We start from the raw sequence: 20,767 nt of genomic DNA, 5'->3' as shown, positions 1-20,767 counted from the left end.
AATACCATACCTATTTCTTTCCACCTTTTTTACATACCTGCACAATGATTTCTGATTTTATGACAAAATAACATGAAGAGGTGAATGAGCGTTTGGACTTGAGAGTCTGGAATCGTTTGAAATGGGTTCCGGAACCGATCTATGTGAATCCGACTACATGGACAAATTGAAAGCGATGAATTACGATTTTTTATGAGTTCGTTGATTACGAATTGTCCATTGCTTGGTTTTAGGTATCAAATCAACCCCAGACGATTTCAAGAACAGGTATGCAGAGACGGTCATCGTCGCACCGTGGAGAACGCGATAAATAAGAGGGTCTTCTATTGACTATACGATATAAACAATTTTATGCTTCTTCCATATATGAAATCGTCAGCGATTACTGACAAGTCAACAATCGGTTCGTATCCAACAGAACCTTAAAACTAGTCGATTAAACACAGTTACAGTTACATGCGATTGGGTTAAGTGCGAGCGGTATAATAGTGCCGAAAGTAACGAGCAAGGGCTATTTTTGTATCCGAAAAGAGCGTCGCTTGCGTTAGTTACTCCAATGAGTTTCGTCATAAGTGATACCGCTCGTTAACCTGAGTAAAAGTTCAGTTGGCCAAGCCACCTCCCCTCAGCCCCTGAATACCTAGGCAAGCTTTCCATTTACCGCACAACCGGTTAACGCCCTTTCGCGAAATTCCAAACAACGATACTTAGAACGAGCCCAAAGCGATCCCGGCGACTTGTCTGCCGCGCAATAGCCGCATTGGCGCCTAAATTTAAATTTGAATTTGAAAAACAGACCGCAGGAGCGGAACGTTGACTCTGACCATCCGATTTGCTGCGCGAGTGGTACCATGAGTATCCAAGAGACAGCAGCACCGGCTGGAAACGGTTCATCCCCGAGTCTCGCGGTCCGCGAGAAAAATCCGTCAGAGGCGCTCCGATGCCGAGGAAAAACCTCGAATCAGCTATCGACTTCACAGGCTCGCCCAATGGGAATCTTACAAGTCGCCGCGACGCTGTGACGTAATTAGTTACACGCTGGCAGTCGGCTGTGCGGTCGCGTTTAGCCGCGGTTTTTTATCGCGTGTCCAATGAGGGTTGAAAATCTTTGCGAATTTGAAAAATCTCATTTCGTCTCCTCGGTCGAGTGATCCAGATTTCGAAGGTCGGTGCATCCGGGGTGATCCGCACTCCGCCCCGCCGTTCCAAGTTCAAGGAACCGTTGGCTCGCCGCCGTCGTCGGCGCGTCGGGAGGAGGCGGTGGGGAATAATCGCGTCGTCGAGGAGGGGCGGAAGTAAAAACTGAAACGCAACCGCTGTCAGTTACCTCGCGATCGCGGTGCGGGTCGTGTTCGGTGCAGTTTCCATCGATGGGAGATCGTCGCGGGTACAATTCAGTGCGCCAGTGGCAGTGACGAGTTTGTATTTTCCCGCCCCCGCCTGAGAAGCGACCCGAAGTGACGTTCGAACATGTCGCTGTCCTCGGACATGAGTTTGATGGACCTCCTGTTCGACCGGGAGGATCCGATGCTAAAAGACGTTAAGCACGAGTCCGTTCTGATGGACGACGATTGTCGGGACGACGCTATAGCGGTGAGTGACGAAATGTCCGGTCCGATCGCGTCATCGCGCTTCTTTTTTCCAAGCCGGTTTCCCGTCTACGTACATTCGTACAAACGTTGATAACACCGTTCGACGATTAATGGTTTTTCCTGAGAGTCAAACGGACAGACGCTCGGTTTGCACTCGACGGCATAAACAAACAAGAGCACCGATTCGCAATCTCTGATCGCGAATCGCGAAGATTAACGTCACTGATAAGAACCACGAGAATAATAATCGAGAACTTTGGAACGGGATTCAAATTCCGACCGTTTTAGCAGACTCATTTTCGAACCTACGCCGGCTCGCGCCTCGACGAAAAGTAGACCACGCTCGCTATATGCACGCTTGTCAAAACAGCGAGTTTGGACCAGAAATAGAAACCGGGATTCGCAACAAGTTGCGCCGTATTCCGCTGAACCCCAAGAAACAAAGGGAATACCGATAGTTCCGAGCTTAGATCATGCCGCTTTGCGTTTCGGTTGAACATATGGCGAGATTTTAACCCGCCGTCACACGTGCCGCTCGCTGATGGCCGCCATTTTGGTCAACCGATCGTATCTGCGTGTATATCGGCAATCGTTATAAAACCAGATATACGTATACCTAGAAGTGTGCTCGAGCTGCCGATTAACCACGACCGAAGTCCACGATCGCCGCTGATCGTCGGGAAAAAGAAATGAGGGGAAAACATTGGCCAGTCGGTGCTGAGAAACGATTGACGATGATTCGTTGCGCTTTTGTTAGATCAAGCCCGTCGGTGATCATTGTGTTACGTGCACACGAGTTTGTTTTCTACACTTTCACTTAGCACTGCGGATTGCCTACTTCCGCAAAGCCGATCGGCGATAATCTTTTTTCATTGTACTCAAACACGTGCAGCAGCTTAAAGAGCGCACCGAGTCAATGAAAATTCCGTGACAGGTTTTGGAAATTCTAGGAATGTTTTGCCTCTACAGTTTCTTCGTTCGCGCATATTTCCATCATCTTTAAAATGTCTCTCATTAAACACCGTAGACGATTAACAATCCGCACCGTGAAAGTGCTCCGCAAACGTCCCTCAATATTCATCAACGTTCGGAAATTTGTTTTACCCGATAACTTGTTCCCTATCTCCTTAATAATTAGTATATTACGCAATGCGCAGTGCCTTCTACAGCTGAATAAATAGCGTACATGTGTTGCGTAGAATACGTTTACCAGTGAGATAAAGCGTCAAGTCTCCGGTCTTCGTATTATATCCAATCTCATTGACTCGCTGCTATCGCGCATTCTGCTGCCGAATTCTCCGGGTCACATGTTACTCGCGTGCATACAATTGATGTCTGCATGGATCCTGGTCAGTCCCGCTTGCGACGAAACTCCAAACCTTGCACCTACGTAGTCTACATCTAATTGTAAAACTTCAAACTGTTTCGCCGCACAGTTATGACACACTCCAAGTATACATGACACGTATCTGCGTGCTGCGGTACAAGTTTCGAATAATATCGTGATAATTTGGTAAACATGCGGGCACCTGGAACATTATTTGCGCCCACATCGAGCAGCATTAATTTGCAGAAACTCAAGTGGATAATAAACTGACATTTTATTACCACGTGGTCTCACAATCTATCTGAATACGCCACTTTTTTTTTCAATTTCTTAACCTGGAACGCGGACGCGAAAACGACTTAGAAGCATGAAAGTTTACCGCTAATTCGTAGCAGCGATGACCCGTCATTCCGCTCACTTATTCACCGTCGAGGAGGAATCGGACTCGGGACTTTCATTATTCTGTACGGTAGAATCGTTGAAACCGAGGCTAAACGCTATTCTACTGAATACCGTTTCCTTTTTCAGAATGAGAACAACTCAATACACTCGATTCTCCCGTCCACTAATTGATCGGAAATCAATTAGGAGGGTAGCGGTGAGTGGTTTTCATACACTTGATTTTCACCCCATTTTTCAAACGCTGTTCCGATCTTGCCTGCGTGATTAAGTGCATAATCGAGGACACGATGTTTTTTCTCGATCAAAAGAATCAGCGACTCGGCACCGCGAGAAGCAGAGTGAAAGGCGAAATTCAAAATGGCTCCATTATCGTTGCGCTTGAAAGCAACGACGGAAGACCGATCTCAACACGAGGTTGAAAAAGACGGCACCCGCACTTCTCGCAAGAGAGATCTCCAGATGGAGGATAGATCGGTCTAATCGTAAAGACCGTACGTGACTGCATGACTCATCGTCGTTATCCTCAAGATATTCCGCAGTTCTTAGCTCACGACTATTCTTCGATTTTCGTTACGATTCGACGAAAAAAAAAGTCCCGTAGGAAAAAGACTTTCTCGATTATCTTCAAGAATTATAGCCGACACTCCAAGAATGTCGTCCGACATTTTGTTATGAGGAATGCGACGTATAGAAAGGCAATATCTTGATCGGGACAACAAATGTGCCCAGTATCTGCAGCCCGTGTGTAATTTCGTTCTTGGACTGAAGAGAGAGGGGAAGGACCCGTTAACTTGCGGGACCCTGGAGCGTTTATAAACCCGACTGTTCGATGCATTAAGAGAATCGAGATCTCACAACGAGTTTAATTGGTGTATCTGTACAGCAATGCTATCCCTTGCAATGAGCACAATTTTATTATTCCATTTTCCTAAGACCCAGCGTGAACGGACAAACAATGCATGCGCGATATCTAGAGCAAAGACGCAGCGACTCGGCAGGGAAGAATAAATTCACCTTTCTTCTTTCTCATGGTTTGATACCGGATGAATTTAATTAGCGTTAATTGTTGTTCGTGCATACACGTATTTTAAATACAAGTATTATTGTTTCTGCAGAGTCGGTTCCCATCGCGATGTTAAATTGTATAATGATAACGCCGCAAAACCCAACAAAAATCGATAAAACAATTTTGACAACGCGGTTTATCGTCACCTTGTTTATTATCCTTGCGCTGAACTGTTTAAATTATTCGTCGATGTTGTGCAGCGTCAATTGGTAGGAATAAATAGAAACTTGCGGTACATAGTCTGGTCCAATAAAAATAATTATTTTTCAAATGAATCATCTTTCGCGGTACCGTAAATGTATACGTTATACAGCGTGCACCTAAAGTTGGTGAAAATATTTAGGCAAGCAAGCCCAAGCATCAACATTTTCTTTGATTTCATCGTAAAATAACCATTTTTAGCTAATAGTTTTAGGTTGTTGACCCAACGGTCATCTCACATCGCGACTGCACCTGCCACTTTTCTCTGGTCGTTCTCAAAGAAGATCGATAAACCTGCTCGTCCAAAAGCTCGCTCCCGGAAGTTTCCAGTTTCTGACCAGAAATTTATGGACCGAGGCACGGACTCAATCCATGTACTGATTAAAGCTGTACATGGATTTTTGATTAACCGATTAATCTGCGATTTCGGTTCATCGTTTCTCCAACCAATTGATTCGATAATCGAACTATTCCAAAAAAGAAAGGATACAATAGCTACGCGGCGAAGAGAGATAATGACAGAGGGATAAAGAGAGACAGCGAGATGAGAGAAATTTGCAACAACTGACCTAAAAGAAGACAAATAAAGAAATGCGTACCTTCGTACGATCCTCCCACACTCTGATAACTTTCCTTCCCACCTTCTTCCGCCGTCATAGTCAGCTTGCAGAAATATTATTTACCGCGTATGTCCTGCAAAAAAAAAAAAAAAAATACATATAATTACGTTAGATAAAAAGATTGCACTCCAGTTTCCACATAAAATTCTATGTGCTATTTCGTATCATATTTTTGTTTTCTTGAATATTTTTAGGAAGATTTATTGTTATGTATATTCCAACGAGGGCGGAAGCAAATTATGGTGCATGGGTCCAGCGCACGATTTAATAGAATTTATTTAACGATCGACTGGTTACACTGATACGAAATGATAGCCGAATTGAAAATCGCGCCACCTTTCTCTCAGGGGGCAGAGAAACGAGCTTCTTATCGTCTTTCCGCATCCCTGAACGCGCGCATCGATAAATCGATTGTCAATCACGCCCTCGCACGTTTTTCACTGTCGCGAATCGTGGCGCCTGCTGTTTGTCCTGCCAGTAAATTACACCCTCGCCATATAATGGTCGCTTTATTGATTGCGAATAATTATTCTTGCCTGTAATACAGCAAACGTGGCAAATTCGATTCGATTTGAACGGCCTACTTCTATTTTTCATACAATTTATTCTAAGGTATATTTATGCGATGAAACAAATATTGTGTTCCAATTTGAGAAAGTCTTCAACGGTTTTTCCGGTTAACAAATCAAGTTGTCAGCTTGAATTGCGAGCAGAAATTTTTGGGAAAACTTGTCATTCCAAAAATTTAGGGTGGTCTGGAATTCAGCAAACCTTATCTAAATTCACGTTTCGCAAATCCAACTCCTTTAGAATTATTCTGAAGTTGAATAATGACCAGATTTCTTCCAAAATTTCGTTAACCTCGTATTGAATTTCTTTATTTATTACCATTATTTAAACAAACTTGTTTCGTTCCAATCCAAAACTATTACGATCTGAAAATCGTAAATTTTTGCTCTGTGCAGAAAAAGTGAACGAAGAAACTGGACTGACCCCCCAAAAACTGAGGATTTTTTATCACCAAATTGCGATAAGAAATTTGACTCGAATAACCGGCTAAATCTTCCACAAATCGTGAAATTCTTAGCTGCACAGCTGCTAAAATCTGCAAGTTACTTGCGGCTTTTTTTTTTTTGTTTTTTTACTTTTAAAACAAAGAAAATTGTTCGCATTTCAGACAGAAGAATGGCCGACGAATCCGGACGATTTCCTGGACTCGATATTCAAGCTGGACAACCAGTTCGATCTGATAGACAGTGACCTGGTTGCAATTCCTTCCTCGTCATCGGACAGCGGGCTTTCGAGTGCTTTAAGCTCGTGCGAACAGCAGCTGAGCCCGCTGCTGCCGATTGAGGAAGAGCAGATAGAATTCAACTCCGACTTGAACAGCCCTCGGGATTTCGTCGAATTCGACCCGATAGAAAGCCCGAATCAATCCCTTGAATCAAGCCCCGAAAGTCCGATCGACAGCCCGATCAGATCGGTGATGAGCTCTAACCTCGGATCGCCTGGGACGGACGCGACTGAGGAAATGGACTTTGAACAAACCCTCGTGAACGTTGTCGAGCCGAACAACATCGCCGACGGACAATCCCGGGAGGCCTTCGTCGTTCAGCAACAGCAGCAACGGACCCTCAATTTCAGTGAGTAAAAGTCTTGTTGTTTACAAAAGGGTAACGCGGGAATTGCGATAACCACGATTTGAAAGGGTTCTCCGTATTGACAAAGTCGAAGCACGTTGAACAAAGTTAAGGAAAAAATAAGACGAAAGCTTGCAAGGCTCGTATACAGAAAAATATTGTTACTTGACTCTGTACTCACAGTAACGCGGTACGCTGAAAGAAAAACGTTAAAATTGTTCTCAACCTTCGCTTGAAGTCAAGATAAAATAAAGAACATTATCTGTAGTTCGAAGATGTGTCGTTTAAGGGGTGTGAACACAACTTCGGTGTTACATTAATTACTAGATCGTAAATTTTTATCTCTCAACTTTGTTCAGGCGATATTTATTCCGTCGTTGACAAACAAGACGGAAAAGTTTTTTAGCGTAAATTAACCTGACAGATGACGCGTTATCTTCTCGTATGTAAATTCTCTGTGCGATGTATTTCGCGACGCGCCTCGTTTCGCTTTAGTATCTTATACGTATGTTATACAACAACCGTCTTCAGCCAATTTCACATCTAGGTACTCTGACCTCATTATCGAGCTGCGGTCTATATTCTTCGCGATTACCAAATACTCTGCACATTTGACACGAAAATTTGTTAAACCTATTTCCGAAGAATTGCCGAGTCGAATTTTTTACAAAATTCGATACAAGAATCTTCAGAAAATTAAAAAAAAAAGCGAATTATTACTGGATTTTAGCCTTGAACGCGAAACTAGAATCGAAGATTTAGATCGGACTGAAATTTGTAACGTTATTGTGATGACGCATCTTTGGAAAAAGTCGTTATTTTGCAAGTTTAGGATTAATTGAAATTTAATAAACCGTTAGTACAGCGTCAACAAACTGAGATTTTGTAAATTCAACTTTTTCAGGTATTCTAAAGGTGCTAAAGAGTAATTTTTGTCTCAACGTTTCGATACACTAACGTTTCTAACTTCAGCGTCGATGATTTAGAATAAACTGATCGATCGATCCTCATTTTCAAACATTTCCATAACTTAATGCAGTTCGCAAAACGTACAAATAACCCGAATTCTAACTATTCCAGACGTCGTAGCGCAGCACCAGCCAGAAATTCCACCGGAAGCGACGATTAACCTGCGTAATCTTCAGAGTAACAAACGTAATAACATTAGACAATTGATCCGGGTGACACCGGTCGGTTCGGGAAATCCGAGATCGATTCTCCTTCCGGTAAGCCTGAAGGACATGAAGGAAGTCCGGACGATAAAGATCATAAACGCGACGCAGGCGAGGAATCTTAAGGGCTTTAAGATCAACCAGGGAAACGTGATCAGCAAACCGTTGTCGGTAAGCTTCCGCAGCCCTTGGCACTCTCCCTCCCACTACGTCGTGTAAAAAATAACATCCGTCAAATTACCGCCACTTCCGAAACAGGTGAGCATCAAGCAGGACGATTCCGGTAGCGAAAAGGGTGGAATATCGAGCGACGAAGTGAGCTCGGAACCGGAAACGTCGCCGTATCCACGGCTGAAGCTGAACAGCGAGGAAAAGCGACTGCTCCAGAAGGAGGGAATCACCCTGCCGACTCACTATCCGCTCACCAAGCACGAGGAGCGCGAACTTAAGAGGATCAGACGCAAGATACGCAACAAGATATCCGCCCAGGACTCGCGCAAGAGGAAAAAGGAATACGTCGACGGCCTCGAGGACCGCGTCAAGCAGTGCACCGAGGAAAACATGACTCTCCTTAAACGCATCAAGGCCCTCCAGAGCCAGAACCAGAGTCTCGCCGGTCAGCTAAAGAGGCTGCAAACCCTCATACAGAACAGCAACAAAAGTGCACAGCCTGCGACTTGTCTGATGGTTCTTCTGCTTTCTCTCGCCCTCGTCGCCGTGCCGAACCTTCGCCCGCACTCCAGCGCCAACAGCAACGAGCTGGCGCAGGAACAGGAGCAGTCGGAGAAAATGCCACCGCTCGCAGGTAATTATTTCAATCGTTTCGTCGCTCTTCGCGTTCCTTGTATGTTACCTGCGTACCGTGAGAAAAAAAAATCGGTATTCACATTGACGAAAATTAGTCGGTGTGGACTACTATACTGTTAAGAATCGGATAGTTTCAGATCGGCACCAAATTATAAACTATCAAAGTCCGCGCTGAATTTTTCTTACAGCGTACAACCGAGTCAAAACATCGCCGAAAAAAATAAATAAATAAATAAAAAAAACAAGGAGACGCAAGTTGAGGGAATGAATTCAAGTTTCGTTCGTTCGCAGAATGTCCCCCGAGTTAGAGAAAATTAAGCACATTTAATTGAGAGACACAATCGTGAGCAACTTTTTCTTTATACATAAATCAAAACCACATCGTTACGATAATGTTCGGGACTTTAGCATATTCTGTTCTAAATCTAAATGGAATAGCTTTTAGATAACGATAATGTACGTTTTGATAAGCCATGTGTTTATCATTTCTAACCTATGACGATCTTGTTTGACAGATATTTTTTTTTTTTTTTTTTTTACCAACGAACAAACCGATAAAAAAGATTTTAATGGATTTTAATATGGTTCAAATGATTTCGTTGTCGATAAAAAAAAAACATGTGGAATTGTGCAATCTCTCTACTGTTGTCAACCACCGGATTTTTTTTTTTTTTTTTGTCTGAAATTCGTGGTTCCCAACTCCTTTTTTCTGTATCAATGTTTTCGATTCAGAATTCAGGCGCGTTGACCTAAATTAGTTCTCGATATTATGTCCCGACCTTCTCTGTCTCTTTGTAAATCCAGCTTCAGGGCTCTCAGACGCCGAAGGCTCGAATGCTGATTGCGAGTCTGACATCACGAGAACCTTTTTGGCCTGCGGTAGAATGCATAGAGAATTACGTCAGCGATTCTTGAGATACGAAACCCAACCTCCTCTACAACGATTCTACTTTTCGACTAATCAACAGGATGTATTATACGGTGTCCTAGATTTTAAAATCGAAGCGTGCAAATGAAATCTTCGTTGCTGATTTCTTCTCTTAAATAGCTTGTCGTAAAAACTTTAAGTATACATTTAATTTTATTTCGTGCGTGACGTCAATTTAGGTTGGCCGACAAAATTTCGATACTTTCTGTAAATTCTATTATGAGACAGCTAAACATTCAGCCCTTATCAGATTATTATATATTCGTAAGCCACGAACATCGCTCTAAAAATAGAAAAAATATAAAATACTAGAACTGGAAACAAAGGCTCAGATACCGACGCTTTATTTGAAATTGCTTCGAAATGGTTAAAATTCTACTAGATTCTCATCGATTCCTCAACGATTTAAAACGAATCATCGATATCTAAGCTTTCGTTTATAATTATCACCAGTACTTTCTATTTTTTCATCTTTAAAGAGATCTGCACAGCTTACGTATACGATAATAATTTCACAAATACCGGATGCACAACTACCTCGTAATGAAATTAATCAAAATTATCGTCGATCTTTAGCTAATTAGCAATCCCCTCAACGTTCAACGTCTCAACTCCTCTCACCGCGTTCACATTTCTAGCCCAACTATACGACGGTTAAGCATCTGACCTACCTAGCGCCGGGTATTGGAGTGAAAAAAGTTTCACGGTCAAAGTCAGCCTCGCCGGTGACGAAGCTTCTCTTCCGGTGGGTAAAATGCCGTTCGTACCTGAACAATCTTATACCACACTCAAAGAACGTGTCCGCGCGCACGTAGAGCATTCTTCAAAATCCGTTGGCTGGTTGCTTGATACGCGGTTTACACACCTGAACCGACGAGGATCGCGGGTCGCCCCGGACATTGAACCCGACGAGATTGTGAAAGGCTCGAGGACTTGGGAAGGGAGATCTTCTTCTTCTTCTTCCTCGCCCTCTTACTTTTATCATTAAACTTGGAAGTACGGATCAGTTTGTATTTAAACATTAATAAAAAAAAAAAAAAAAACACTGCTTCTGTCCCTCCGATCGAATTGTAACACTCCGGGACCCGGTTTCCTTTCGCGAATTAATAATTTAATAGCCATACGTTCAATTTACCAGACATTAATCAACTTCATTAAAAAGCAGTGCGGATATTTTCTTTATTGGAGTCTTGTAGTCCTGCAATCGTCGTATCTTTATACGTATTCACTTTATTCCTTTACAACTTGACCGATAAATTCTATGAATTTTATTCACCCAACATTTCAACCTGGCAATTTGTTTATTACAATACAGCGATTTGGGAAATTTCATTCGGTGAAGCCATGCCTAGCCTTTGAGTACCGATATAAGATTGATAGGAATCAGTGAATATCAACGGGATCGCGGTTTTTATCGAGTCAAATGGGATCCGATTCGGTTTCTTTTAGTCAAAGCTTACTTGCAAATGAATCGAAACCTAAGCCTGGCGAATATCGAGCAAGAGAGAAAAGAGAGAAGTAAACTTTATGCGGGAGCATATCGCGTCTGTCTGTGTATCTACAGGACGCAAGGATATTTAATACAAGTTTACAGTGAAAGTAACCTAGAAAGATTGCTCCGACGCGATTAGTCGTTGAACAGTTATAATATATTACATGTATATACAGATTCAGTATCTCCTCGGTACGGAGAGTTGAGTTCTCATTCACGAATTGAATATGAATCTTACAATGAGATTCGTAACAACGTGTACACATTTTTTTATTTCACAGAATAACTTATTTTTTTCGTCCTCATCTTCTACCCTGAAATGCTCGAAAAAATCTCGTAAAACTGTATAAAAATATCGAATTCCGACGCTTTCGCTTTAAATAAAAATCGCCAATTTTCGTATCCGATGAACGAAGATAAATTTATTTAGATTGATTCTTACGATTAAAGAACAACGAATATCGCACAAGATATTACCTGTAAGTATTCTTCACACTTTCTAAGCAATAGAAATTTCCGCCTTTTTCACGGTTTTCATTGTACCACTTGTAGAATTTTAACCGTAATCATCGCGTTACTGTTTGCTCGATAAATATCGATATAAATCTCACTAACGAGGTGAAACATTTTTCCAAATTAGTTCAGGAATTCAGAACGGAATGAAAGAGTTCTAGAAAAAAATTTTCTCTCGAATTTCTCTAATTCCGTGTATCAAATTAATCGCTCTCGATCAATCGTTGAGTTGTTAGAAAGAAAATAATAATAATAACTATCGTTCGCGTTACCGGAGACCGAATCGTTAATCATCACCGACAGCGTGTGTCGGCATTTTTCCCCGTTACCGACTGGGACAAAATGGTGCATATTTCACAAAGCGATCACTTTTCTATGAATTAAAAACACCAACTAACCGAGCCTCGCATTCTGCTCCGAGTGTCTGACAAGAAACCGAGATAAGATGTCGCCTGCGGTTTCCTCTTGTTACGGGTCACACTCTCGTTATCACCGTACCGTTTCTCCTCTTCTGGTCTCGGGCTTCGAAATTTAATGCGCTGTACAACTTGCTCCGCTCGAGGTGATATAATAGCCCAGATTTCACGCCCCGGATTAACGGGAATTTTATCCCGAACACTTCCTTCCTCGGTCCGTTTCCCAGACATATTCTTTCTACCTCGGTATAAATTTTCTCCGGGTTATAGGTATCTATGTGTACGTCAGATTTCGCGAAAATGCTAACGATTGATCGTTAATAGTTGAATAATAACTTTTCAACTGCGGAGGTAGGGGCAAGCTAGTTCATTGACACCGTAAGGAGAAAGGAATTTTTTACTCTAACCAATCGGCCCTAAAGTGGAGAACGAGCGAGCTACTTATAATTTAATATTCCGAGCTCGTATGACAGACCGTCAGGCCCAAAACATGGTGAAATATGGTAACTAGGCACGGAGCTTCTGTCCCTCTCTATCTATCTAATTTTTTGTCACCCGAAGAGGTCAAATTTCTTCGTCACTGCTGACGAGGAGAAACGTTGCGTAAATCGCTGGACCGACTTCCATGCACGTATTTGTTGACACGGTCTTTATTAATAGAAGATACAGTTTCTTTTTATGCTAGATTTATTTGTTCCTTGGATTGCTTCGGTTCGCAATAATGTGCGGATCATTTGGCGAGCATTTCCAACCGTCGCATTTGACGAAAGAAATCACTGAACTGATTTTCATCCGACGTTGTGTGTATTCCGAACTCTGGACACCGATTGAAAAACAAAGTGTAGGATGCCTTGAAGGAATTTTATCTCCTCGCAGTCGCAATCGCAATCGACACGTTCTGTACTTGTGAGGTTGAAGTTCTTACCGTTGATATAATCGTGTAAAATCGTAATTATGCGGTTTTAGCGTTGTTCGAAATACAGTAAACCACATATTTTGTAAAATTAAAACCTGCAAATTCATTTAAAGGTTGTGAATTGGTTATTTTTTCAACAAGTCTCGTTACGTTAACGTTTATACTAACTTAGACCTCGTATGTGTATATCGATGTTGCAAATACTGTGGTTTTTTTTTTTTTTTTTTCAATTTGGTCTCAATTTTTTTCCCGCATACAAAATTTTCAACTTCGTATAATTATTTCTCCGAATTGCATAATAGGTTATCGAATTAGATTTTTATCCGTTTTAATTGAATTTGTTTTTTACTTTTCCTCGATTCATTCTTCTTATCGCTTTTTATCAGCGTGCACTATAAAAAGGCCTTGCTCGGGGAGTGACGAAGAGATGAATCGAAATCGACACAAGCCTATAGACGTACGAAGCAGCATGTTCGTGATTCCTTGTATGTTTTTCTTTGTAAAAACTAGCGTTTTATAAGATACCAGTGTTTGCAATCAGTTTCTATTATACATTTACCTCGCGTCTCGATTAGTAATCAAATTAATTACAGTCCCTGTAACATATCTCTTCACGATAGTCAAACACCGACGCTGCAACCGCGTAACTTCGCCAAAGATACTCGCATCTTCTATGCGTATAAACCACCTACCGATGTGTAAACAAAACGTCGTCAAATATCGAAGATTTTTGCCCATGATGTGCCTAAATCGTCGAGATGAAGATCTTTATCGCGTTCATATGTTCAAATACGGACGTCGCATTACGTAGATAGTACTCGCCTGTAGATACGACAAGTATTGCATTGCGTATGTGACAGAAATACATATCTAGATAGCTTATCGTACGTGCGACTAAACAGTCGAACTATGGAAGCTTTCTGCCCTCGTTTCAGCAGGGACTCTTTTTTATCGCGTTTAGCTTTTTTCTTTTATCTCTCCTGCATCTTTCGCGGAATCGACCTACGTAAGTACATCGATTTTTCAAGTTATTTAGGTGCGTCACGGTAAAACTGGTAGCCATACAAACTAGTCATCGCTAATTGTAAGTATCCCGCAAGCGCGTACCGTTAGAAGCCGCGACCTCAAACGACTCGAACGTTACTCAGTCCTCGGATCCCCTCCAGTTCGTATATACTTGGTCGCCGTGATTCCGAGACAGTTAATTTTTCCGACGAGTCGTTTACGTTGGCAACAAAGAATCAATCCGCAGCGCTACCGCCGGCCGGCTGCGAAACATAAAACCCTCACGAACGTAGAATTTTGTTATTTACTACCGACTCAACTGTAATAGCCACTTTATTGACCGGAAAAAAGAGACAAAAATAGCATCCCGGCAAAAGTTTTCAGATTTGCTCATTTTCTTTTTTTAATTTTTGATCATTACTTTCTATAATACTATAAATTTTCAATAATCTTTATTTTTCAAATTTAAAAAAACTCAAAACGCTTACTCTTCAAGTCAATAAAGTGGCCAAATTTAAGATTTCTAGAGGGAATAAAGCTGATTATTCCCTTTTTACATAATGTGCTGTTTGAGTTAGATTCGATGGTCATGGGTTACGTAGATCATAGATATTATACATAGAGTAGACAAGTGAATGGCACAGGCGACTGGGTGATAAAACAAAAGAGAAAATCGAGCGATCTATCTAACCTCTTCTAACAAGCACGCGCAATGTTTTACTGCGCAGAGGTATAGAGCGGATCTATGCTTCTGACGCATGCGTAAATGCGTGTGCAAAAAAGAATAAACCGGTCGCATGATTTTCTTTCTCTTTATGCCCGTCCGACCTTTCCCCTTATGCAAACCGCTGTAACTTGTCTACTCTATGTATAATATCCCTATGGTTACATTATGTTTACAAAGGCTGAGCCTGTTTCGTGATCGGCCGGCGGTGGCGCTGCGGGCTGATTCTGCATAGTAACAGTCTAGGGAATTCTGCACTGCCAACGTAACGGACTCGTCGAAAAAATTAGACGTCTTAGAATCACTGCGGGCAAGTGTACACAGCTGCTCATGTCAGATTCATTTATTACTTTGTCATTCGTTTATTGCACAGTTACATCACGCAGTCCCGATCATCACATACGCTGCAATTAACCGCGTCGCGTCGTGGAATAATATTCTTGACCCAATGTACGCGTCAGTTGTTTGGAACGCTGCGTTCCGAAAGAGATAATTTATAACGCTTACTGCAATTGTTAGTTTCGAACTTTGCGTATTAGATACATATATACATATGACAGATTCTCTTCGTCAACTCACCGGCTCTTTATTATTACTTCTTACCACTACAGTTTTCTCACAATTATCCGTAAAATGTCACTTTTTCGAATATATTTAAACCCGCTCGTTTCTCATAGATATTGTGACGCATCATAGTAGAAAGTTTTAATTTGACCATATTTAAACTATTTTTGGCCAAAACTGATAAAATCTATTTCTTTCCGTTCTGCACCCCGCTATATTCGATTTTCCAGCGAATTTCTCTCAATTTTATAGATAATTCTGCGCCAGTTTGAAAATTTTGTAATTGTATTTACTCAACCATCGAATTCGTCGAATTAACATAATTTTCAAGATCTGTCGGTTCACGAGAAAAATATAATGCACCGATACAGGAAGTAGCAAGCGACAGACATAAATGCTTTATATCATCATTTCACATTTATACTCGTATCTACCTTAGCTCTAATTGTTTACACAATTGGCTCAAAGATCTTCCTCAACGATATAAAATACCTGCGATAAACATCCCCAAGGCTGAATGTTGTCAGTCTAATCATATACTGTCGTTATCAAATACTGCGGCATCTAAACTTTAAACACGTAAATTGTTGCCTCCAATTTGAATCGGCGTTTTTTCCCCTTCGTTGCTTCTTTGAAATTTTACCTTGAATAACGATTACATTATTTTAGGACACACTCAGAACAGTGCTGCGCAATACTTGAATTGTTCTTTTTTTTTTTGTCAAATGATAATATGCCGTATTACAGCCATATCCCCTATCGTATGAGTGACCAAAGCTGATTTAAATCAGTTGTTTTTTAATTCGTAAAACACCGTCGAAAATAGTTGATCATCCATTCTTTATATACTCGCACCTTTTTGTGAAAAATAATTTCAAAATTATTTGCATAAGTCGTAAAAACGAGCTACACATCTTTAATATTGTGAAGAAAAATATGCAAACTCAACATGTAAGGAATAGATGTAATAGAAAATGTATGAAAATTTGAAATACTACTAGAATCATTAATTCTGTATAACTATGCTGTTAAGGAAACTTGTCGCAGGTCTGAAAAATTCTCGAGAAGAGAAAGAGAAAAAAACATCCAACTGATTAATCCCAGCAAACAAAGTAAAACACAAAATCGATTCCTTGTAAATAATAAAAATATCTTTTGCAGGACGATCGCGCAGCCTGCTTTACACGAAGCAGCTTCTGGGCGAAGACCTTCAGCTGCAGTGCGGCGAGGAGCTCCTCCAGGAAGTCGAGGGCCTTCTCGACCACGACTACAACAGTCCAGCTTTGGCGGTTCCGGCGCAAAAACGCCCCCGCCTGGACCCGGATCCGGCGTCGAAGATGACGTCGCCGTACGAATACGTTGGCGGAACCCTAGGCCAAGGGTCGGGGGGCGACGTGAAGCCGGGACGAAGGTTCATTGAACCTCCTCTCGACGACGTTTGGCCCCCGCCAAAACCGGGGGGCGAAGCGGCGACGAAGATCGTCGACAAGCTCGAGGCGCTGACGAACGAGCTCAAAATAAACATCTCCGACGCTGACGGGACCAGAACGGTCCTACTAAAAGTTCCACAGGAACAATGAAAGTTTTCGAGAGACGACGATTGACCGATATTTTTTTTTACACACAATTTTTCCTTTTCTCATTAAAAACCTCAAAGACACCGGAGCACAGAGTCGCCGCTTTTTCCCATATCACATGGACTACGTATACGGAAAGAAAAAATAAACATATATATATATATATATATATATATATAATATATATGATATATAACGTAGAGGAAATGATAAAGAGAAGTACGGAAGTGGCGATTATGATCTTCGGTCTTCATTTCTCATCGGTCCGGATACCGTTGGAAATATTTTTTCTCATCGGTGATCATTTCAGTAATTATTATACATCGTATGTGTATAGGTATACAATATGTAATGTATATCACACTTCGCGTTCACCTACATATTTGGTTCAGATTATTTACGGACGTTATTTTCTTATCTACTTTTTTATTGAGCTTTTTAGCCTCGTCGTGCTCTTATTGTTGTTGTTATTATTATTATCACCATCATCGTCGTAATACATGTAAGTAAAGGCTTGTCTGGGTTTAGGAATTCATGCAGCGATTCTGTATTCTATTTACACAGGGAGTCGCGCAGGCATTTATGCAACACAGGATATAATATTATGCACACACGTAAGATTTATGCGGGGAAAAAAGTGGAGAGGCATGTGTCGAAATTGTCTGGCATCAAACGGTCGTTATCACAGCAATTTTAGTCCCAACAATAAGTTTTAGAATTTACTGCCGCAACTGTGCTGCAATCATTTCATTCATCGACTTTCATTCTATATAGGTATACAGAGTGAGTAGCTAACGGTCGAATGATCTAACGCGCATGCGCTAAACTTCTAGAGAAAATACAGTTGATTTGTCAAGTTGGCCAACCGTCACAAGTTCAGTAGCCGCGATGTATGTAACCTCAAAAATTTTGTCAGCATCTGTAACAGATGAAAGATTCTGGCCGTTGGAACTATTTTTGAATATTGCGAACATTTTTATTTGTAAAAATTATTAATCGAGGAATGACCGAAGGTGAGCACAACTGCCACCATTAGCTGTCAAAATTTTTGAGGTTACGTACATCGCGGCGATTGATCTTACGACGGTTGGTCAACTTGACAAAACAACTGCATTTGCTTTAGAATTTGAGCGCATGCGATATGCAGATATTGAATCAATTTGTAGTTTACGGTTTCGGCACTGCGTCGCTACTATCTAGTAGGGCTGAGTTACACAACCTCAAATTTCGTTATTAGGCTGTAGCGCGCTTGCGCCAACAGAGAGAAATTTTTTCTATCTCTGTCGCTCACAGGTGACACGGGTGACCCTACTAGATTACAGCGACCCTTGCGGCCAATCTAAGAATTATTGAAAGTGGACTCAAGAAGTGAGTCACCCCCACCACCAGAGTTTCCAGACCTGTATGTAAGACCGTGCTTTCGACCGTTAGCTACTCATTCTGTATACCTATACATATATATTGTATATTTTTTTTTTGTCTGCAGTTTCTAATTTTACGAGAAGAAAAGCGTAAATCGCGTAAAAACTGATTTATGGAACATCGGTTGAGCAGCGTGATTATAATATTTATGGAATCGTTTCTTACCGATTTGAGTGAAAGAAAAAGATCAGAAGGAAATTTTACAACGACGAGGATGAAAGCGTAAAGTTTTGAAACAGTCCGAAATCTAAGACGATAACGAAATATGTATGAATTAACAGAGATCGGCCTTAGTTTTGAAAGGTACGGTGATATTTGGATTAAAAAACGTGAATGTTTTATAAGAAGTTAATCGTCGACGAATTCTCTGTGTAAGAATACAATATTTTTTTTCTTCGAGCGAAGAATTATTTTTTTCATTTAAAATATATTCATTGTAATTTTTTTTCTCTCTTTGTAAATATTCAGATCATAAAAGGTAGTGAAATTATATCGAAGTACTCTAGTTTTAAGATTATTTTAAATATACGAATTTTATTTCGCGTGGTTACAAGAGTTTATTTTGTTACTTTTTTTTTATCGTTTGTTTGGACAAAGGGAATAATAAATCATTAATTATGACGCTACGAAAGTCGCTAGCGATTTACCGATGACCTGACGATAACGGTCGTTGGTGACGTTGAAATTGTCTGTATGAACATATTATGGATATCTAATAATAATGTAATTAATGTTATTTTGCTATGATCCAACTAGAGCGATGTGTATTTTTACATTATATCTAGACATGTATTAAAGACTGTTTCGAAACTTATATATATTTTGTTCACCGCACCTATTCAAAATGCAAATTCACCATTCATTAGTTTTATTATTACTATTATTTGTATTATTAACTAACCGCCAATGCGCGAGTTTATCATGTTTTAATGCTAATTTCACTTTATACCTAAATCGAAGCGTATATTATAAATACATATATTACAAAAACATATATGTATATATATATATACATATAAATCACATGTTATAAGTATATCTACGTTATATGCGACATGCGTACAATGTTACCGTTTTTGTTGTTGATAGCGTCGTTCCTATTTTCACCGTGCTTTTTGTTCTCAGACGTAATGATTTAATGTTTAATGACAATACACGGGATATTATAGCGAAAATAGCGAGCACGACGAGGGCAGATAAATTACGAACGAGAAACAACGTATTGAATACGAATTGTAAATAAAATTATTGAAAGCAGAATATATTTATTCACCGTTAAATGGTACTTATGATGCGAAGCAAGTTTATTCTACGGAACAGGACGTTAGTTCGATTCGTGTAAACTATCGTTATACTTGCTTGGGCAAACGGTGAAAAACTTGATAAGATTTTTAAAGGAAAAATAAGAATAAACAATGAGTAAAGATTTTAAAAAAATATATCTTACTCAGATCCGAGTGTTTTAACTATATCGTCTGTTGTATTAACCCAAATGTCTATTGTAAGATCATCGTACATTCCTACTTGTAAAATTTCAACAAAAATAGATCAACGTTCTATTTTTGCATCTATAATGGCAGAGGGATGTAGGTAGTACACTCTAATTAGACGTAAGATGCGTGTAGAAATATTAATAAATAAATGAATGAATAAATAAAATTACGCCACCGAAAGACTTGTTGATAGTTCGACATTTTTCCACCTTTTCTGATTACCATTCATCTTTTGAATACCAATGTAAATCTTCCCGTCAATTTTGAATTACTCAATATTACGTTGGAGATTTTACCTGATCTTATCAAGACGCTCGATTTAACCCGTAGTTTTATTTTCAAATTTCAATTCATTCTCACGCAAAAATAGATAAATCATTAAATTTCTTACTACAAATTTTACCCTGACTGGAATGTACATTCTTCGGAATTCACATTACTTCCAACTGCAAGATCTTGTTACTTGAAAATCTACGGTATCGTCTGCGGTTTTGGGGCTAAAATAGGTACACTTAAAAATGAGCAGTGATTTAAAAAAGAAAATTGGTTTTGTTCACATCGAGAGCTCGGGCCTTAAAAATATTGGTAAGGAACAAATGCGAGCGATTAATGTATGTCAACTTGCCTAGCTCTAGGCGATTATTCAAACAAGGATGTTGGGTTGCCTACCGTCAGACCAATTTAAGAAACATGTTATTACACGCTACGACATATCACGTGTCATGCCGGAATATTACGTACACAAAAGTTCTACAAGCTGTGAACGGGGCCGTAGATCTTTCCGGAATTCAAGCGATCGACCTTCCACAAATTATTGACGGAATTGAATTTCACTTTTACTAAACGACAACGTAATTGCGTCCAAACTGAGAGACAAGACCTCATTATGT

At 40.4% G+C, this 20,767-nt stretch overlaps 1 protein-coding gene across 1 annotated transcript; it reads left to right on the top strand.

The window, feature by feature from the left end:
• The first annotated feature begins 1,027 nt into the window (after window positions 1-1,027).
• LOC107223258 (cyclic AMP-responsive element-binding protein 3-like protein 1) lies at window positions 1,028-20,057 on the top strand. Its single transcript, XM_015662881.2, has 5 exons — window positions 1,028-1,593; window positions 6,386-6,851; window positions 7,929-8,191; window positions 8,279-8,825; window positions 16,547-20,057. Exons 1-5 carry the CDS (start codon window positions 1,471-1,473, stop codon window positions 16,963-16,965), a joined length of 1,818 nt encoding a protein of 605 aa, XP_015518367.1. The 5' UTR covers window positions 1,028-1,470; the 3' UTR covers window positions 16,966-20,057.
• Window positions 20,058-20,767: the final 710 nt, after the last annotated feature.

The sequence above is a fragment of the Neodiprion lecontei genome, chromosome 6 (genome assembly GCF_021901455.1).
Source record: "Neodiprion lecontei isolate iyNeoLeco1 chromosome 6, iyNeoLeco1.1, whole genome shotgun sequence".
NCBI classification, from domain to species: Eukaryota; Metazoa; Arthropoda; class Insecta; order Hymenoptera; family Diprionidae; genus Neodiprion; species Neodiprion lecontei.
Note: the sequence above shows the minus strand (reverse complement) of the source record. Positions and strands in the feature narration are given on the sequence as shown.

Coding starts and splice junctions, on each gene's coding strand:
- LOC107223258 (XM_015662881.2), top strand. CDS start 1,471: ATGTCGCTGTCCTCGGACATGAGTTTGATGGACCTCCTGTTCGACCGG. Junction 6,852..7,928: donor GCAACGGACCCTCAATTTCA/GTGAGTAAAAGT, acceptor TAACTATTCCAG/ACGTCGTAGCGCAGCACCAG. Junction 8,826..16,546: donor GAAAATGCCACCGCTCGCAG/GTAATTATTTCA, acceptor TATCTTTTGCAG/GACGATCGCGCAGCCTGCTT.